This window comes from Cajanus cajan, chromosome 3, assembly GCF_000230855.2.
Source record: "Cajanus cajan strain Asha chromosome 3, NIPB_CcT2T_4, whole genome shotgun sequence".
Taxonomy (NCBI): Eukaryota; Viridiplantae; Streptophyta; class Magnoliopsida; order Fabales; family Fabaceae; genus Cajanus; species Cajanus cajan.
In genome coordinates this window covers 8,717,602-8,735,366 of record NC_138519.1, presented here as the reverse complement: position 1 = coordinate 8,735,366, position 17,765 = coordinate 8,717,602, and the positions used below count along the sequence as shown (strand labels likewise).

General features: G+C 32.2%; 2 protein-coding genes across 2 annotated transcripts; both read right to left on the bottom strand.

The window, feature by feature from the left end:
* Window positions 1-263: 263 nt before the first annotated feature.
* On the bottom strand, window positions 264-4,596 carry LOC109816192 (solute carrier family 40 member 2). The gene is made up of 8 exons (XM_020381089.3): window positions 4,360-4,596; window positions 3,313-3,463; window positions 2,648-2,844; window positions 2,080-2,559; window positions 1,523-1,694; window positions 1,198-1,335; window positions 919-1,029; window positions 264-500 (listed from the first exon to the last, which is right to left on the bottom strand). The coding sequence occupies exons 1-8, from the start codon at window positions 4,473-4,475 to the stop codon at window positions 351-353; spliced, it is 1,515 nt and encodes a 504-aa protein (XP_020236678.1). The 5' UTR covers window positions 4,476-4,596; the 3' UTR covers window positions 264-350.
* Window positions 4,597-8,135: 3,539 nt separating this feature from the next.
* On the bottom strand, window positions 8,136-16,886 carry LOC109816193 (uncharacterized). Its single transcript, XM_020381091.3, has 9 exons — window positions 16,467-16,886; window positions 15,122-15,285; window positions 14,835-14,958; window positions 14,622-14,748; window positions 14,234-14,295; window positions 9,270-13,686; window positions 9,095-9,181; window positions 8,892-8,996; window positions 8,136-8,728 (listed from the first exon to the last, which is right to left on the bottom strand). The coding sequence occupies exons 1-9, from the start codon at window positions 16,619-16,621 to the stop codon at window positions 8,681-8,683; spliced, it is 5,289 nt and encodes a 1,762-aa protein (XP_020236680.1). The 5' UTR covers window positions 16,622-16,886; the 3' UTR covers window positions 8,136-8,680.
* Window positions 16,887-17,765: the final 879 nt, after the last annotated feature.

Here is a 17,765-nt window from a genome sequence, read left to right as displayed (position 1 = left end):
GCTCGGCTTAGTGGTACGGATGGTACAAGAGTGTTTCTTTAGTTTTAATTCCAAGAATGTCGTGAACTTGAAAATTTTTAGATCCTTAACATATATGGTTTAAAGTAAGGATAGACATTGTTTAATGTTCTTTTTCTTATTTGAGTATAAGGTTTATTTCTTGCCTGCATTTGTTGAAGTACAGACAAGTCAAATCCAATGTCTCATTTATTGAGAGGGCAATTATTGTGTAAGAAGAATTAATGCTCTTAAAAGAAGGATGATTGTTGACAATTCCAGCCATTAGACCAAACACTATCACTCCATAACCAATATATATATATAAACGGTACAAAACTTTTTCTTAGAACTTAAGATGCTCTTAATCTTAAAAAACATTCATCCCACTTAAGACGCTCAAAGTGAAAGATGTGCTTCCGCACATTATATACATGGATGCTGTAGAGGAATGCAGCTAGTGTGACTGCCAGAACTGATAACAAAGTCAACTTCCAGAAGTCCTGAACAGACAAGAAGATAAAAAAGAATCATGATCAACACAATTTGATTTTGTTTAGCATCAAAAACAAAGGCATTTTTCACAATAGATGGAAAATTTTCACTATACACTATGGAGGTACTATAAAGAAAAAAATTGTGTGGCCAAAGTAAGTAATAATGTGATAGTTTTTGTAATGTTGGAGGTGATAAATTTTCAACTGTAATAATTAGATTAATTAGGGATGCCTTTGTTTGATATAATAATTTGATGTTGAAAAAAAAATTAGAGTTTACTCTTTCAAAAGTTGAAAATTGAAGAGATATTCAGAAAGTAATTTATCAAAAACCTAAAGGAAGACTTATAAGTAGCAAGAATAAAAAAACATACATATTTGGGTTGGACATGAATGTTATAGTTTTAAAAACTCAGTAACTCACCCGTGGATCAGATATTATGATTCCCATAACATAGGCCAATAAATCCATCAATGATTGAAGTGAGTTCTGAACACCCCCAACAATCAAACGATCAGATTCAGGAACAAGATCCTATTTCAAAAATATGAATAAAAGAAAAGTCAGGCCAAGATAATTATTAAGAAAGAGAATTTTTGTGATTAATCATAGATTCAAAGACATCAAAATCTAGATATCATATTTGTTAAAAAAAAATAGGAAAATTTTAAATAACTTCATATAATAAGGATTATTTCTTGCCTGCATTTGTTGAAGTACAGACAAGTCAAACATCCACAGTCCAAGACGAGATATGGCTACACTTCCCATCAGAATATATGATGACAGAAAACTATTTTGAATCCATATTGCAGCTACACATGGAAGGAGGCAAGTCCACTGCATGAACAACATACATAAACAACAACAACAAAGATCAATGGAAAATAGGATTAACCTGTTAAGAAAAATATCCTATATGCTATATCAATAATACATATTTTGCAGTGTACAAAGAAAATTGAATATTTGACTAGCACTCATGTCATTTATACACAACACTTTTGAGACATTACTAAGTTCATACCTGAGACCATATAGACCAAAGTCCAGTTCTAATAGATGATATATGAGAATGTAGCACAGGATATACAACTGTTGCAGCTATTCCAATCACTGCACTTATTCCTCTTGCTATTCCAATAATATATGCAGGTATTCCTTCCCATTCTAAGGTGGCTGTCATCAAAGTTCCAAAGCTGAGGAAAATAATTGGAATTCATCAGTGACTCGTTACACCCAACTGACAGCTAAAGAAATGCAAGATATACTCTTAATGTGTTTAGAATAAAAGTTTCTGAATGACTTTGTCTAATGAGTATAATATACTCCACTAGCATATGCTAATTTGGAACTTTTTTTTATTGTATGTACAAAGAATAGTACTGCTTAATGAAAAAGCTTCTAAACACTTGAATGAAAATGTCATGGAAAATCCTTCATAAATGTGACATGTCTAAGCCTTCTTATCTTTTCCTAAATAAACTGGAGATTTTAGTCATTAGTGGAAAAAGCTAATTCAGACTAGTTTTTCTTTCTTTTTCATGTAATATTTACTTGCTATAATTGTTTGTAGGCTCTCACCTGAGTACAGTGAAAAATAGCAAAGCCAGAGCAAGTCCAGGAAGCGCAACTTCTTGCTGTAAATAAACTTTCCATTCAGCAATATAAGGAATCTCTGAAATCATCTCAGAAATTTTTTTACTCCATTTTCTATCTGCCAATTTTGAGCTACCATCAGTAACAGGAAGCAAGCTATCTTCCTCCAAAGTTGGATTGTTCATTTGCTGATCACATTGTGAAAGTCTTGCCATCCTCCTTTGGCTACTTTGGGCCAAAGCTGGTATCCCATTATACACAGATGTGAAAAGCCAATACTCCACCCAAACAGACACAGTATTCCACACTGCTAAAGTTATAGCAGATGCTTTCAGTGATACAAAGCTTATTATGAATCCAGTAACAACAGGAGCAAGAAGCTTGCAGGTTAGATCAATGCGTCTCGTTACTGAATTCATCTTTGTAAGCAATTCTGGAGGTTGGCCTTCAGATATAACCAACAACCTGTATAATAGCAACTAGAAATCTAAAATCAGAACATATTTTCAGGAATATACTCTTTTTTTTCTCATTAGATCCTCAAGAACATTACCATTCTCTTTCAATCAAGATTGTACCGGCAAGAGTTGAAAGTACACCAATGCCACCACAGATATTGATTGCCAACACCAGCAATATGAAAGCTGAGAAATTTGTAAGCTTCAAAGATGAGTTTACAAGTAAAGCAATTACACCGGCCCCAGCAATGACGAAAGAGAGATTTTGTGTCACCAACCACAATTGCAAAACCTGCCAATAAATTATGCTGACTTAGTTACTTCATCAAATTCACCTTGACCTTCATAATTATGATGCAAATTGCAATACCTAAAGCTACACGTTATTTTGGATTTCATTCTCACTGTTTCAGGAACTTTTTATTTCAGTTAAAATATGTCAATGATTTATACTTGACCGTACTCAAGTGTAGGATATATTATTCTAATGATATTTTTGTATTCTCACACAATCTTATGCAAAATTATGTTTTTCCTATCAAACCCTCTTGTGCTTAACACTATTAAATCTGGTGTGAATAAATGGTAACCGATTATTTAAATAGATCTAAAATAAATTTTAATATCATCTTTTTGAACCAAAGTTATAATTTAGCCTTGTCTCTTTTTCCTAATAGATAACCAATAGTAAAAGGATACCAAAGCTTTACAGGTCATTAAACTGAAGTACTAGTTAATTAATCCTTTACTTGAGGCATACCTTCACATAAGACAACTTATCAACCCATCTTCCAACTATGGGACCAAACACTGCAACGGAGGCAGATTCAATGGAACCATATATTGCTGCAAACAGCAACGAATCTGGCCAAATGTTGATCATATACAAACCAACAGAGAATTCCCACATCCTGCAAACAAAGATGCTCACTGAATTTGACTAGTTAAAAACAAACAAATCAAATAAAAGAGTGTAACCCATGCAATGTTGAAACTTGTTACAGTGATTTTTCAAATCTCAACTCAACCTAAGACAGAGTGATCCTAACTAACTCTCCTAACCACCTTCTGTGCAAGTATATTGTATCCAACGTGGTCTATTTCTCAGCTTGAATTAAGCAAGTGTAATTGATACATTTAGATTGGTCATAGTTTATACCAATAATAAAATTGATACCATTTTTTGTGTTCACAATTTATTTTTCTATTTTATCTTTTAGTTAACTGTATTAAAAAAGTTTTACACGACTCAAAAAACTACTTATTAATTAACTATAAAATAAATAAATAAGTGCTATTTTCTCGACGGAGTTTCATCCTACTAGTCATATATAACCACCACTTCATTTCATTTCATCTGATTTGGTAATACGGCAAATCCATTATCCTCTTCAAGGAGATTTAAAAAACTATAAATAATAAAAGTGATGTCTTATCCTTTAGCTAACTACCTTAAAAAAACTATAAATGATTCGAAAAATTACTAATTAATTAACCGTCAAAAGCACTAATATTTTTTCGAAGGCAACGAATGCGTTTCATCCTACTAGTCATACATAGCCACCATTTCTTTTCATTTCATCTGTTTAGGTAATATGGCATAAACTCATCATCCTATTCAAGGAGATTTTAAAAACTATAAAAAAATAAAATAAAATAAAGATAAAAATAAAAGGCACAACTTTTCTAATTTTGTAAAAATGAAATCAATTAAGCACAGGAACCAGTAGTGACATATGAATAACATTTATTCGTTTAAATGATCAAAATCAAATCAGTGGTGAGTGGTGAGAGGTGAAAGAAGAACCTGGCACCCCATCTAGCTAAGAAGTGACCAATATACAAATGATTGATTAGAGAAGATGGGGTTTCTTCTTGTTGAGCAAGGAGAGGCTCTCTGCTCAATATGATGGCTTCTTCCATATCAAAATTTTCTGCCACTCACCCCTTTTGACCATTAGTTTCACAACGGTTATCTAAAGCAAGTAACATGCAGTTTTTGTCATTAATGTGTCTATATGATGATGAGTATCATTGTATCAATGATACAAACAAATAAATAAAATAATAATAAATGGACACCAAATAAGACAGTTTTCCTCTGACCAAAGTAATAGAATAATATACAGTTTCGTTGAATAGCAGCTGCAATATAAGTTAGAGTATTATATGTAACTTGGGAGAAATCTTTCGGGGTGCATTTGGTAGAGAAACTTTTTTCATATCCTGAATTATAAATTCGGAAATCATGAAATCATGATTTTTTTGTAAATGGTTAAAATTTGTTTAATTAACCATAAGTATTTTTAAAAATATTTATAAATTAATTTCTATATATTAAATATAAAAGGTTAACTTGTACGGGAATATTTTTAAAAACTATTTTTTTATAGAAGGATTTTTAAGTACCTTCTTATCAAGTTTAATTTTTTATTTATTATATTTATTTATGAATGAAAATTTAATATTTTAAAATAAATTATGAATAATTTAAAAAATTATGTGCAGTAATATAAATTATTTTTCTTAAATTAAATATAATTTATATATTTAAAAATATCTATTTATACAAATTTTAAATATAATTTATATATTTTAATATAATATTTATTTGTATATATAATTCTTTATAAAATTTATTTATACAAAAAAAATACTTAACCTATAAAATCACAGGATAAAATACTAATATTACTTAGAAATTAAATATTTTTACTACATCAAATAAACAAACTAAAATAATACGATATTTTTAAACTTGTTATCTATTAGGGGTATCTTCACAGATGAGCAATCAATTATTTTGTTATCTTTTTAACATGAGTTTTTGTTATTATTTTCTTATCATACTAAAATTTTCCTTTTAACTTTGGAATGTTAAATAATGTTAGATTCTCACTACCTTCATTATAACAATTTTGTGAGAAATGTGTAAAATTTCTTTTCAAAAAATTATATTTAATAGGAATGTTATTTTTAACTAATATACTAAATATAAGAAATTAAACGTCTCAATAGAAACATTCTTAACTTTAGATCGTAGATAAAAAAAATTATAGAAAAACTGTATGGGAGCATTTGGTATAAGGGAAATCTCTATTATTCTTGAAAATGTATTCTTTTTATCATCTGAATTACAATTACGACACTAAATTTGAATCTAAAACTCTGTGCATTCTACTTCAACTCCTAACCACTTGATCAATCCTAATGGTTCAATTAAAATGTTTAATTAATCATAAATATTATTAAGAATATTTATATAAATCAATGAGTTAACATGACATTTTTACCGTAATAATTCAATTCAGCCACGCTAGATTCTCACCTTCATGAAAAGTGTGTAAAACAAGTTCTAAAAAATAATATTTCTTATAAGTTTTATTTTTTAATTAATAAATTAAACATGAGAAACTATATTTTTCAACACCAAATTCATGGAAAAATACACATTTATTGTACCAAACACCGTTAAAGGTAGTAAATCAAATTTCCTAAAAATTAGTCATCTATACAATATGAATTATACTTACACCAATAATATAACTAGCAATACTGAAAAAGAAAAAAAGTAATTGTAACTTGGTAGGGTGAGATGTTAATTGATTTTCATTTTATCAATAGGAAAAGTTTTAATGATAGTAACAAGATTTAAACTTTATGCATACTATTTTAACTCTTGCTACATAATGATGATTATTTTTTAGGCAATTTAAACAAATTTATTATTATTTTTTGTTGTAATCATGATATTAGTACGAAATATTCACCACAAAAAATAATGGCTAATTTTTGTTAGAGACCATAAATACATATAAGATATGTATTCTCTTTTCAACATAATATATTTTATACCTAAGGTCAAGATTTAAACCTTAAATATCTTGATTAAAAAACACAAGTCACTACAGTTTGTGTCAATCAATATTGATAAATTTATTGTTTTGGATTACATCATCATGAATAATAATTTTTTATTTTTTAATATATAAATATTTAATTTATTTAATATTTAATTTTCAATAATTATCGATTCATATTTCTGATTAATTTTTTTTACTAAGAATGTACTTAAAAAATGTATATTAAATATGACTAAATTAAGCCTAAACTAAATAAGATTTTAAGAAGATCAAATTGAATGAAGAAAAAAAACAAGACAACAACAGGAGAAAATTTCACCAAAGTTGAGAAGAAAGTTAAAAAAGAATTGATCGTGGAAAGTTCGAGTTAATAATAATAATAATAATAAATAAATAAAATGAATCCAATATTTAAATAGACTAAATTAGTTTGATTCAAATTTAAAGTAAAAATATTAAACTCTTAAATAAATTTGAACTAATTTAATTTATTTACTTTGGATGATTATATTCATTTTCTACGTTCTTTTTTATATAAATTAGAATAATTATTTTAAAATAATAGTATTTTTAAAAATTATTATTTAAGTTTAATAATTATACATTGATAATGTAAAATAATTTTACACCATCAACTAATCAGACTTTCATAATAACTTTTTAATTATTTATTATAAAAATTAACAACTTATTAAAGAAGACAATTTATAAATGAATAGCAATGTAAAATTACTTTACACTTTGAACTTTGAGTGCATCACCCATTTTTTTTTTATTATTTAAAAAAAGTTTTTTAAATTTTTTTTCAATAATAACAATTTTAAATATTTTTAATAACTTCAAATTTCTTTTAAGATGTTATTTTCATCTTTATTTCTAATTTTAATATTTTTTAAAATTATCAATATTTAAAAATAAGTTGTATAAAAATATAAATTATAAGTAATTTTTGAAAATAAAAGTAACTTTCAAAAATTAGAAATAAAACATATTAGTAATTTTAACATCAATACTATGAGTGGTGTCCAAAAAAAAAATCCTATGAGTATGTTAAGAATACAAAAGTATAAAATTTCCTATTAAGAATATATTTATTTCATTAAAATATAAAAATCATTGTAAATAACTATCTTTTATACCAACCTTAACATTGATGATGTTAGTAAAACCATAAAAATAATAGAAATAAATAAATAAGGCCCAACAGCCCAAAAGAATAATAAATAATTGGTCGGTGATTCACAAGATGTAGACTGTGCCTTTAATTTATGATGCGGTGCTTAGAAGTTGAAAAAATGAAAGCAGTCCAACAATGTGGCACCTGCGCTTCGAGCGCTGTAGCAGATGCGGCATAATTTATTGCTTACTCATGTATTTGCAAGCAAGCAACATTTTTTGAAATAATTATAACTTTATTAAAAAAACAGTAAAATATTTTTAAAATGACCGTAAATAATCAATACTCCTTTCCTTCTCAAGTCTCAACGAACCAGCTTTATAAATCTTTCAAAACCAAATATCTATGTAAAATACCCAAATCGCAAAATCATAAAGACGTAAAACCCACCAAAACTTGTGACTTTGGCAACAATGTAGATACCAGAAGCAGGTCTGTTGACATCCTTAGTATCACTTTAATTACCACGCCAGGTTTCCAATTTGCTTGCTAATATATGACAAGAACAGTAATGAAGAGAGAGTGAACAATGATCAAAGGTGCTGATGGAAACTGTACACTGAAATGATTTTACTTACGTATATATGTTACTATACTGGACAACGATGAACCTACATGATAAATGGGGCAATTATCACGAAACACTACATCACAGAATTACAAAATTGGATACTCATGACTATATATCAAAAAAATTATGACACAACGCAAATATACATGTGCTTATATGAGCCGGAGGCATGGGGAAATTTGTTGATAGCTTGATCTGGACTTGTACAGCGCTTACACGCTGAACCTGAGTTGTCTCAAATGAAGTGAATTTTGCCTCCGAAAATGGATCTGCACCAGTGCTAATCTGCATGCTAGTACCAGTGCTCATACATATATATATGTGAAGAAAGCAGACTAAGGGAGCTATATCCTATATGGAGTTCAGAGTATCATATATGAACATAGTGTAGAATAAAGAATCTTGCATTTAAGGGAGATTTCCTATTCATTACAGGGGAGAATGACTTTATAGACCTGGCTCAAGACAACCGGAATATCAAAACATCGACCAGCTGAGAACACTTCTCATAGTAAATTCAAGAATCGCTCCAATCCTCATCATCTTCATCACTTCCAGCCAAAGCCTATTTAAATAATTAACATATTAGTGGACCTTGAAGAAAGGGAGTATAGCTGTTGAGAGACAGAAAAAGAAAGGAGGACACACCTATTGAATTAAAAATAAAAATAAAAATAATAATAATAATAATAAATAAATGAATAAAAAAGATAGAATGTAATAGAAACCTGGCGAATTGCATTTGCTTTCTCCAAGATGGCAGCAAGCTTCAAATTTGTTTTTGGACCTTGAATACTAGGTCGCGTAGTCACAGCAGGCTTCAAGTTGAAGGACTGAGAGAACCAAAAACATAGTATTTTTTAAATTAGGGAACGTTTTGAATGCAGAAGGGTACGATCAGCATAAAGAAACAAAAGTTGCAAGCTCTAACCTTTGTTCTTATCTGTTCTAGTAAAGAATCTCTTTCATCTACCTTTGGTGCAATTTGAGGCATAACTCGTTCAGTAACCCTCCTAAGCTGCAGTAGTTCAAAGGCAAAGTGTTATGCAAGAATCAAGACCTCAATAGGATATTCAGTGTCGTATAAGAATTTGAAACTGCCTCACCTTGCTTTTGTCATGAGCAGCAACAGCATCAATTAGAGGATTCCGAGGACGGGGAAGCTTATTCTTTGGTTTTCCATTTGTCCTTTCACTCTCAACATCTGATGTATGATCTGATGTATCCGCGGATGTTGCCATTCCCCCCTCAAAGGACAGGAAACTCTGATTAGGCTCCATACATTCCATGTGTGGTGAGGACATGAATGAGATAGGCAGACGTCCTTGTTCCCCTTCCGCACTACTTATAGACTGATCAAGTGTTTTAACTTCAGATGTAGTCTCTAACACTAACTGAGGTTGAGTCAGTTTTTCTTGAGAAGAGATAGAATCCTGTACAGGTTCAGGAACATCACATTCAACAGGTGGAATTGGGTCTGGGTTAGAATTTGATACCATTTCTCCCTCAGAAGCAATATGACTGTGAGGACTGTCCAAAGATACCACATTAGTTGCAGACTGCACAAGTGTTTTATCATCTGAACTAGGCTCTGTCGTTAATTGACTTGGAGGTTGAGTCAGTTTCTCTTGCAGTGAGTCGGAATCATGTCCAGAAACAGAACATGGAATTGTTGGGCATGGATTTGAATTCAGTACCATTTTTCCCTCAGAAGCAACTGCATGACCATGTGGAAGCCTTTCCATAGATACCATATTATTGCTCATACCCTGCTGAAGTGATTTATCATCTCCACTAGTCTCCATCATTGACTGATGTGGCAGTTGAGTTGATTTTTCTAGTGGAGAGATGAAGTCATGTCCTGAAACAGCATATGTAACAGCTGGTATTGGCACATGCGGGTTTGAATTCTGCATCATTTCTCCCTCAGGAGCAACAATGAAATTATGAGGAGGAATGCCAGTAGATGCCACAGGAAATGTTAAGAAGGGGTTTTGAATTTGGTTTCTGTCCAGCAACAGGTAATTATATTGACCATTTGATTCATTAACCATGATAGGCAATTGAAAAGGTATAGCAACAGGATGCCCAGAAACACCAACAGAAAACCCAGAAGAATGTTGAAGCTTATCACCTTCCACAGCCATGACTGGCAAAAATGGATTCTGATACAACAAGGTCTCGCTCTCAGAAGTTGGCAAACCAAATAGAGAATTTTTATCAGGTCTAGTCGGCTGCATTGGCAGGACTGAAGCCTGAGTTGATTCTAACTCTTCACTTTGTGTTGCTAGGGAAGCATGTTGAACCTTGCCCATTCTCCATTGCATAGGCGGTAGAGGGGGCATAGGGGGCATCTCATCAATATTATTTTCAGTTGCCTTGGGAAGAAGGTTGGGTAGAAGAGGTTTTAATGGATCCATGACATGTTTTGCAGCATTAATCTCCTGGCTAGATGACTGCGGCAAGGGAAGAAATACTGGTGGCTCATCTGCATGGATTTCTGATACACATTCGGAAGTAGCATGAGCACTTTCTTGCTCCAGTTGATATATCTGCATCTGCTGATATTGGGATTTCTCAGAGCCCAAGTTTTTCTCATCTCTGACAAGGAATTCTACATCCTGTTCCCCAGTTTGAGATTTTGCAAACTCAGAATCAGTTTCAGACTCCAACAGGTTGCCAGAAGGTGATGAAAAACTATCTCTGTCATTTTGTAAAGGATCATGCTGGCCATAAATAACTGATTCCGATTGCCGGGTATCTAACTCCGAAATTTCAGGCACCAATTCTGAGTCAACAAAAGCATTATGTTGGAATTTCTCCCTTGGAGATGACTTTTGAATATCATTGCATATTTTTGAATCTGGAAGATCACAGGGCACAAATTTGTTCAGGTTCAATTGTACATCCTCAGAAGCAATTTCTGGTTGATCCACTATCTTCTGTTCATCTACTTCTGTCAAAGATTCTCTAGCAACTGGCTCATCAACTTCCACCTCTTTCTTGTGTGGATCTGCAAAAGTAGAAAGAGATTCTTCTAACTTGTTAGTATCATTGCGTATTTTTGAATCTGGAAGATCACAGGGCACCAATTTGTTCAGGTTCAATTGTACATCCTCAGAAGCAATTTTTGGTTGATCCACTATCTTCTGTTCATCTAGTTCTGTCAAAGATTCTCTAGCAACTGGCTCATCAACTTCCATCTCTTTCTTGTGTGGATCTGCAAAAGTAGAAAGAGATTCTTCTAACTTGTTAATATTACTAATCGGAGAATATATGACATCTGATGATGTTACATCTAAGGATGGTTCCAGTTGATTCTCCTTCTTCTCTGCATTTGAGTCCATGGAAATTTGAGAGAGTTCTACATCAGATTTCATTTCCATCTGATAAGAATCAGAACTCGACAGAGGTTCTTCCGAATCTGAAAGAACCCTTGAAGAAGAACAAATCTGACTTGAAGCTGGACAAGTAACGATACCCATATCATTTTCAGCACTATCAACAGAAGGAACAGAATATACAGCTTGATCTTCTGACTGAACATTTTCAGTGACCAGATCATTTATTATCACATGATTATCAGGAGATGGATGTTTAAAATGACCATCATCTTCAAGTGGATCAACACTGCAGGTGGATTCATTTAATTCATCATCATGCACCATTTTTGGTATCTCTTCAAATTTTGATTGCAGATCAGAATGTGAAACGTCAATTTCTGCTGAGCCTGGTTCCTCCTGTGTATTATGAGTTGAATCAGAGGATAGCTCCCCAGTAAAGCAACTCTCTGGAGAAATTTTTACAACAGGAGTCTCCGACTTAAGATGGGTTGCTATAGCACAATCTTCATCTTTTGAGTCTCGACAATCAAGAGCCAGCATAGCACCTGAATTCATGTTTAATTCTTCCATGGATGGGCAAACAGGATCATCTCCTTGTGAACCAATACCTCTATTAACCAAAATTTCAGAAATGTTTTCATTGGGAGGCTCTGCCTGGAACATTTTGATTTTAGAATGATCACTACATTCATCACCATGAGCTAATTCCAATTCCAAATCATTAGAAACTTGTAACAAATCATCAGAGTGAATAAATGGATCGTCGCCATCCAATTTTTCAAACAATGTTTTATCGGAAGAATCCACAGGGCAAGCTTCGTCTTTTATTAGGGAGAGAGAAACAGCTTCGGGAGCAATAGCTTCAACAAGACCTGATCTGTCTGCATCATCATCATCTAATCTTAAATCAAGTTCAACAGGGCCAGATGGAGTTTCATCCAATTGAGTTCCTGCAGGTAGGATCACTGGTGAGGTGGATCCAAGATCAGAACACAATGCTTGCCCTGAAGTCATCAGATCCGAAGTGGCTTGCCCCAAATCAGAAATCTCTTCTTCGTGACCATGTGCATCATCATGCATGACAAACCTCCCACAATCTGTGTTTTGAAACTCCACATTTTGGGGAAGCTGGTTGGATGGTGTATCTTCATCCTCCGGTTGATAATACTTGGTATTTGTTATTAATACAGTTTCTGATTGTGTATTTTCAACTACAGTGCTTAACGAATCAGAGTGAGGGAAATAGGATCTATCTTTCATGAAAGAACCATTTTCGTCTGATGTAGAGGAGTTTCCAACAGATTGAGAATCTGAGAGGTGAGCTTGAGGTTCAATATGCTGCCCATCTCCATCTCTTCTGAATGAATTATTATTGTCTAATGTAGTGGAGGTTCCAGTTGATTGAGAATCTAATGACTGAGCTTGCACTTCAATATGTACTTCATTTCTACCTTGTTTGAAAGAACTGGTGTCATCAGACATCGAGGAGTCTCCAAATGATTGAGAATCTGAAAATTGAGCTTGTAGTTGATGTTCTTCTTTATCACTGGTATTTGCTGCCTTTTGAACATTCAAGAAACTATTCTTAGGTTTATACTCATTGTCTGTTTCCAATTCTGATTCCATGGTAGTTAAAGCATCCATGTAATTGTCAACTTCACTAGTCACGTCATCAGAATGGTACCCATCTAAGCTGCCTTCTATTTTCTTCTGTTCATCGATAGCCAATTCTGGTTCATCAGGCAAATTAAGATGATTGGAAGATATATTATCTGGCATACCAGCTGAGATTTGTTCTTTCACCTTCACAAGATCTTGATTTGCCCCGTCATCCATTTCTGAATATGGCTTTAATTCTACTTCCTGCTCATTAGGAGATGAACAAGTGTTTTTATTTCCAAATGACTTCTTCACAGGACTAATGCTACTGATTTCAAGAATTTTAATCCCAGCCTCAGTAGTATCTTCTGATGTCAATTTCACAGGCAATGGAAAGATTGAAGTTTCACAAATCATTTTATGATCAGGTGAGGGAGTTTCCAGAAATTTCTCCATGTAACTCTTCCCAGCTCTTTGTTCAACTGCTGGTCCATTCAATTGTCTTTTCTTCAACTTTACTAGACGTGCAGGATTACTATAACCATTCTCAATCCGCTCCTCAAGAAGCAGCTGATGTAATCTGCAAAGATGGAAATTAAGTTGAGCCACCAATCATCACTAAAAACCATAATAAGACAGAATTAATTACCACAACAAAACTAGGCTAAATTATACTTTTGGTCCCTCTATTTATTTTTAAGATTTAATTTGGTCCCACTATTTTTAAATGGTTCAATTTGGTTATCTGATTTTTTAAAAATATTCAATGTTATCCTTTCGTCCAAATAGACATTAGCGGCGTTAATGAAGTTCAATGGAAGGATAACATTGAACATCGTCTAAAAATTAGTGATCAAATTGAATCATTTAAAATGTTCAATTTGATCCTATTATTTTTAAAATGTTCAATTTGGTCATCTAATTTTCAAAAAAATGTTTAATGTTGCCCTTTCCCCTAATTTCATTAATGTCGTTAGTATCAATTTGGACAAAAGGACAACATTGAACATTTTATGAAAATTTAAGGGCTAAATTCAACCTTTTAAAAATAATGGGACTAAATTGAATCCTAAAAATAAATAGAAGGATTAAAAATATAATTTAGCCATAAAACTATTGGAACTTACTTTGTATGTGATGATATTGCATTAGGGGCTTCACCATCCCTCAGCCGCGCTCCTTTTTTCAGCTGGAAATGAATGGAAGAAATTATATATATTCAATTATGTAAATATTCAATTTTCCATTGCATAGAATTTTTTGCCATGGCGATTACAGAGTATAACAACCCTGGTATAATCAAGAAAAAACAGTGCTAAACAGTTGTCTTGTATCTTATGTGGTCATATATCATTATATCTATGGATCAAAGGCAGTATGTGAACCTCAAATAATTTACAAATTTGCAGCAAGATTCCAACCAATAATGCATAACATGAAGCCAATCAGGATCATGCATTTAAAACAATTTTCCAGTAAAAACTGTAAATAAAAGGTGGGATTGAAATTTTGTACCTTCACTTTACGAATCCTCTTTTCCCTCTGAACTTCTACTGCAGCAGTTACAGATGAAGTCTCCATTTTAAAGAATGATGGATCAGTATAACGCTTCAAACATGCCCCAGCACCAGCTACATCAAACCTTCAAAGAAGCCAAAAGGAAAATTTTCAAACATCTATAACGTGGTAATGATTTTCTACTCATATGTCTGATGAATTGACTCATACTTATCCAGAAGGAACAGTCTTGGGGGACCACGACATTCTTCATATGAATCCATTATAAATCGAGGTAAGTCTCCACGGGTCACAAGATTTTGTTCAGACCGTAGATTAGGATGCCAATCAATCCCTACAATGCAATATGCAAGTATGTTAAAATTGGCAAAGGGACAAATACACTTGAAGGCTACAACTTAAACCAAAATTCCAGCATTCTAAAATATTAATAGTATTTAAATCACGACAACAATCACAAGTTACACACAATGGGACTCTGTGAAGTGAAATCTAACCTCCATTAGTATAGAATGACGAATGATGAGTTTGAGAAAAGAAAGCCTTCTCAAGTGAAGGAACTTCAGCCTCAAGCTGTTTAACACGAGCCATAAGACCATGGCCTCTTGCAGAAGTAGCCATTACTTCTTCATGTAAATCATGGAAGATCTCCGCAGCAAACCTGACCAGAATGAAATAGTTAAATATAGAGAACTTGATGGCACCTAGTGACAGAAAAAACTCCCAACTTTTGTCAGTGCTAAAAAAGGTCAGGAAACCAACTTCAAAGTTCAGATATCCTGGTACAATTGGAACCCTGCCAAATAGAACTAACCTCAAAGAGATCAACTACGTGATACAGCATGTCGCTATGACAACTCTAATTATTCGAGCCAAATTCATATGATTAAAACACCAAGAGTGAGCTCAGGTGCTAATTTTTCCATGTGTAGCAGATCCTATAATTAAGGTTTAAAACACAATCCAATACTCACTGAAGGAAAAATCACGTTAACTATGTTCTGAAATTCTACTCAGTTATAGAATGGTATACTAAATTGCACCCCCTAAATACATCCTATTTTAAAATATCATCAAACACTCAAAAACATCAAAAACCAAAACATACTTCTTCAACAGCCAAATCTCATTTAAGCAAAATAACTACCCTTCTCAAATTGACTACCATCTAGCCAAAACCTATCATCAGGAACTTCATTAGTCCAAGATTTGCAGTCAACGGTCAGTCAATCAAATTCAAACCAATTCAATCTCACTCGTCACTCTTAAAGCAACAAATAGAAACTATAAGTCCACACAACATCACCCAACACCTTCACAATTCCACAATTTAAACCAATCCCCGCACTACAGCCGTCCAATTTCCTTTTATTTTTATTTTTTTTTCACTTCAAAACTCTACGCATATAAAGCTCAATAGCACAAAATGAAAAAAAAAAAAAAAAAAAAAAAAAAAAAAAAAAAAAACAACAACAACAACAACAACAACAACCTTAAATTATAAATGAACTAACTAATTAATCAATTAATAACCAATTAACCATAAATAACACAACCACCGAATTAAGCATCTACACTATCTTCCAATTCCGAAGCAACTCCTCGATCCAGCTCGCGAACGAAATCCAAAAACCACACATCCTTGCTAAATTAAGCTCACTCCAGCTGAGAACTAAAAATTCCACTAGTTATTTTATCTTCTTTTTTTTTTCTCCTCTCTCAAACTCGACACTCGTTGAACTAAACGCAACCACAGAAAATCAGAGTCACGAAATCAAAGAACTGAAAAGAGAGATAGAGATTGAAGGAACGAAAGACGGAGAATAAGAAGAAGAAACTAACTCGGCGAGGTCGCCGAGCTGGCGCAAGAGTCCGACGAGACCGGCCATGGCGACGGCTTCGAGAAGCGCCTCGGGATCGTCCTTGTCGGCGGCGCGGTACAGCTCGGGATCCGCCAAGCTGTACTCATTCCTGACGCTGTACTTCGAGAGCGGCATTTTTCAGCGACTCGGCAATTCGGAAACCCTAGCTTTGGCGATCCTCTTGCCTCTGTGCTTCGATCTTCTCTCTTCTTCCGGCGACGCTGCGTCTGTGTTCTTCCACCATGGAAGGAGAGAGAGAAGGGAACAGATAGAGTGAGAAAAAGAGAGAGAATTTTTCTTTATTTTTTTGTTTTTCTTTTTTTTAAATAATTGTTTTGGGGGAAGTGAAATGAATGAAGATACGGTGGTGGTGGGTGCGTGTGTCGTAGACGTGAAGAGAGAGACAGAGCGGGACTCAATTTATTATTTAACCCAACCCAATTCAGACAAGTTTAACTTACTTTTTTCTTCCAAAATTATACTTTTTTCTCGCTATTTATTTTTAAATTCAATTTAGTTTCGCTACTTTTAAATAGTTTAACTTAGTTTTTAAATTTTTAAAAAATATTTAATTATATTTTTTTGGTGCAACACTAACATCTTTAATAAAATTATAAAAAAGATAATATTCAACATTATTTTAAAATTAAAAATCAATTTTTTATCATTTAAAAATAAAAAAATTAAATTGAGTATTTCATAAATAAAAAAAATAAATTAAATAAAAATTTATTTAATATTCTTTTGTCTAGATAAATGTAAATTTTTTTATCTATTTAATAATTTATTTTATTAAATAACTCTTTCATTTCGTGATTTTTTTGAATTTTAAGTATTCAATTTGTTGTTATCGTGATTTTTTTTTTAATTTTAAGTATTCAATTTGTTGTTATTCATAATCGTAAAAAAAATTAATTTATCTAAACAACAAAAAATGTTAGATATTTATTCAATTTGATCTCACTATTTTTAAATTATTCAATTTGTTCCCACTATTTTTAAAATATGTAATTTAGCCCTTTAATTTTCATAAAAATGTTCAATTTTGCTCTTTTATCTAATCGTTAACATCATTAGTGTCAATTTGAACAAAAGACAATAAACTAAAAATATAATTTAGTCTAATTCTTTTTAGTTTTCAATTTAATATTTTAAAAGTGTTTTTTGAGAGTTTTTTATTGGAAATAAATAGGGAATTTTCCCATATTTTGCAAAACTAACTCTCTTCTTCTTCTTCTTCTATGAATGTTCATTGATGAATAATTGTTTGAATGTTAAA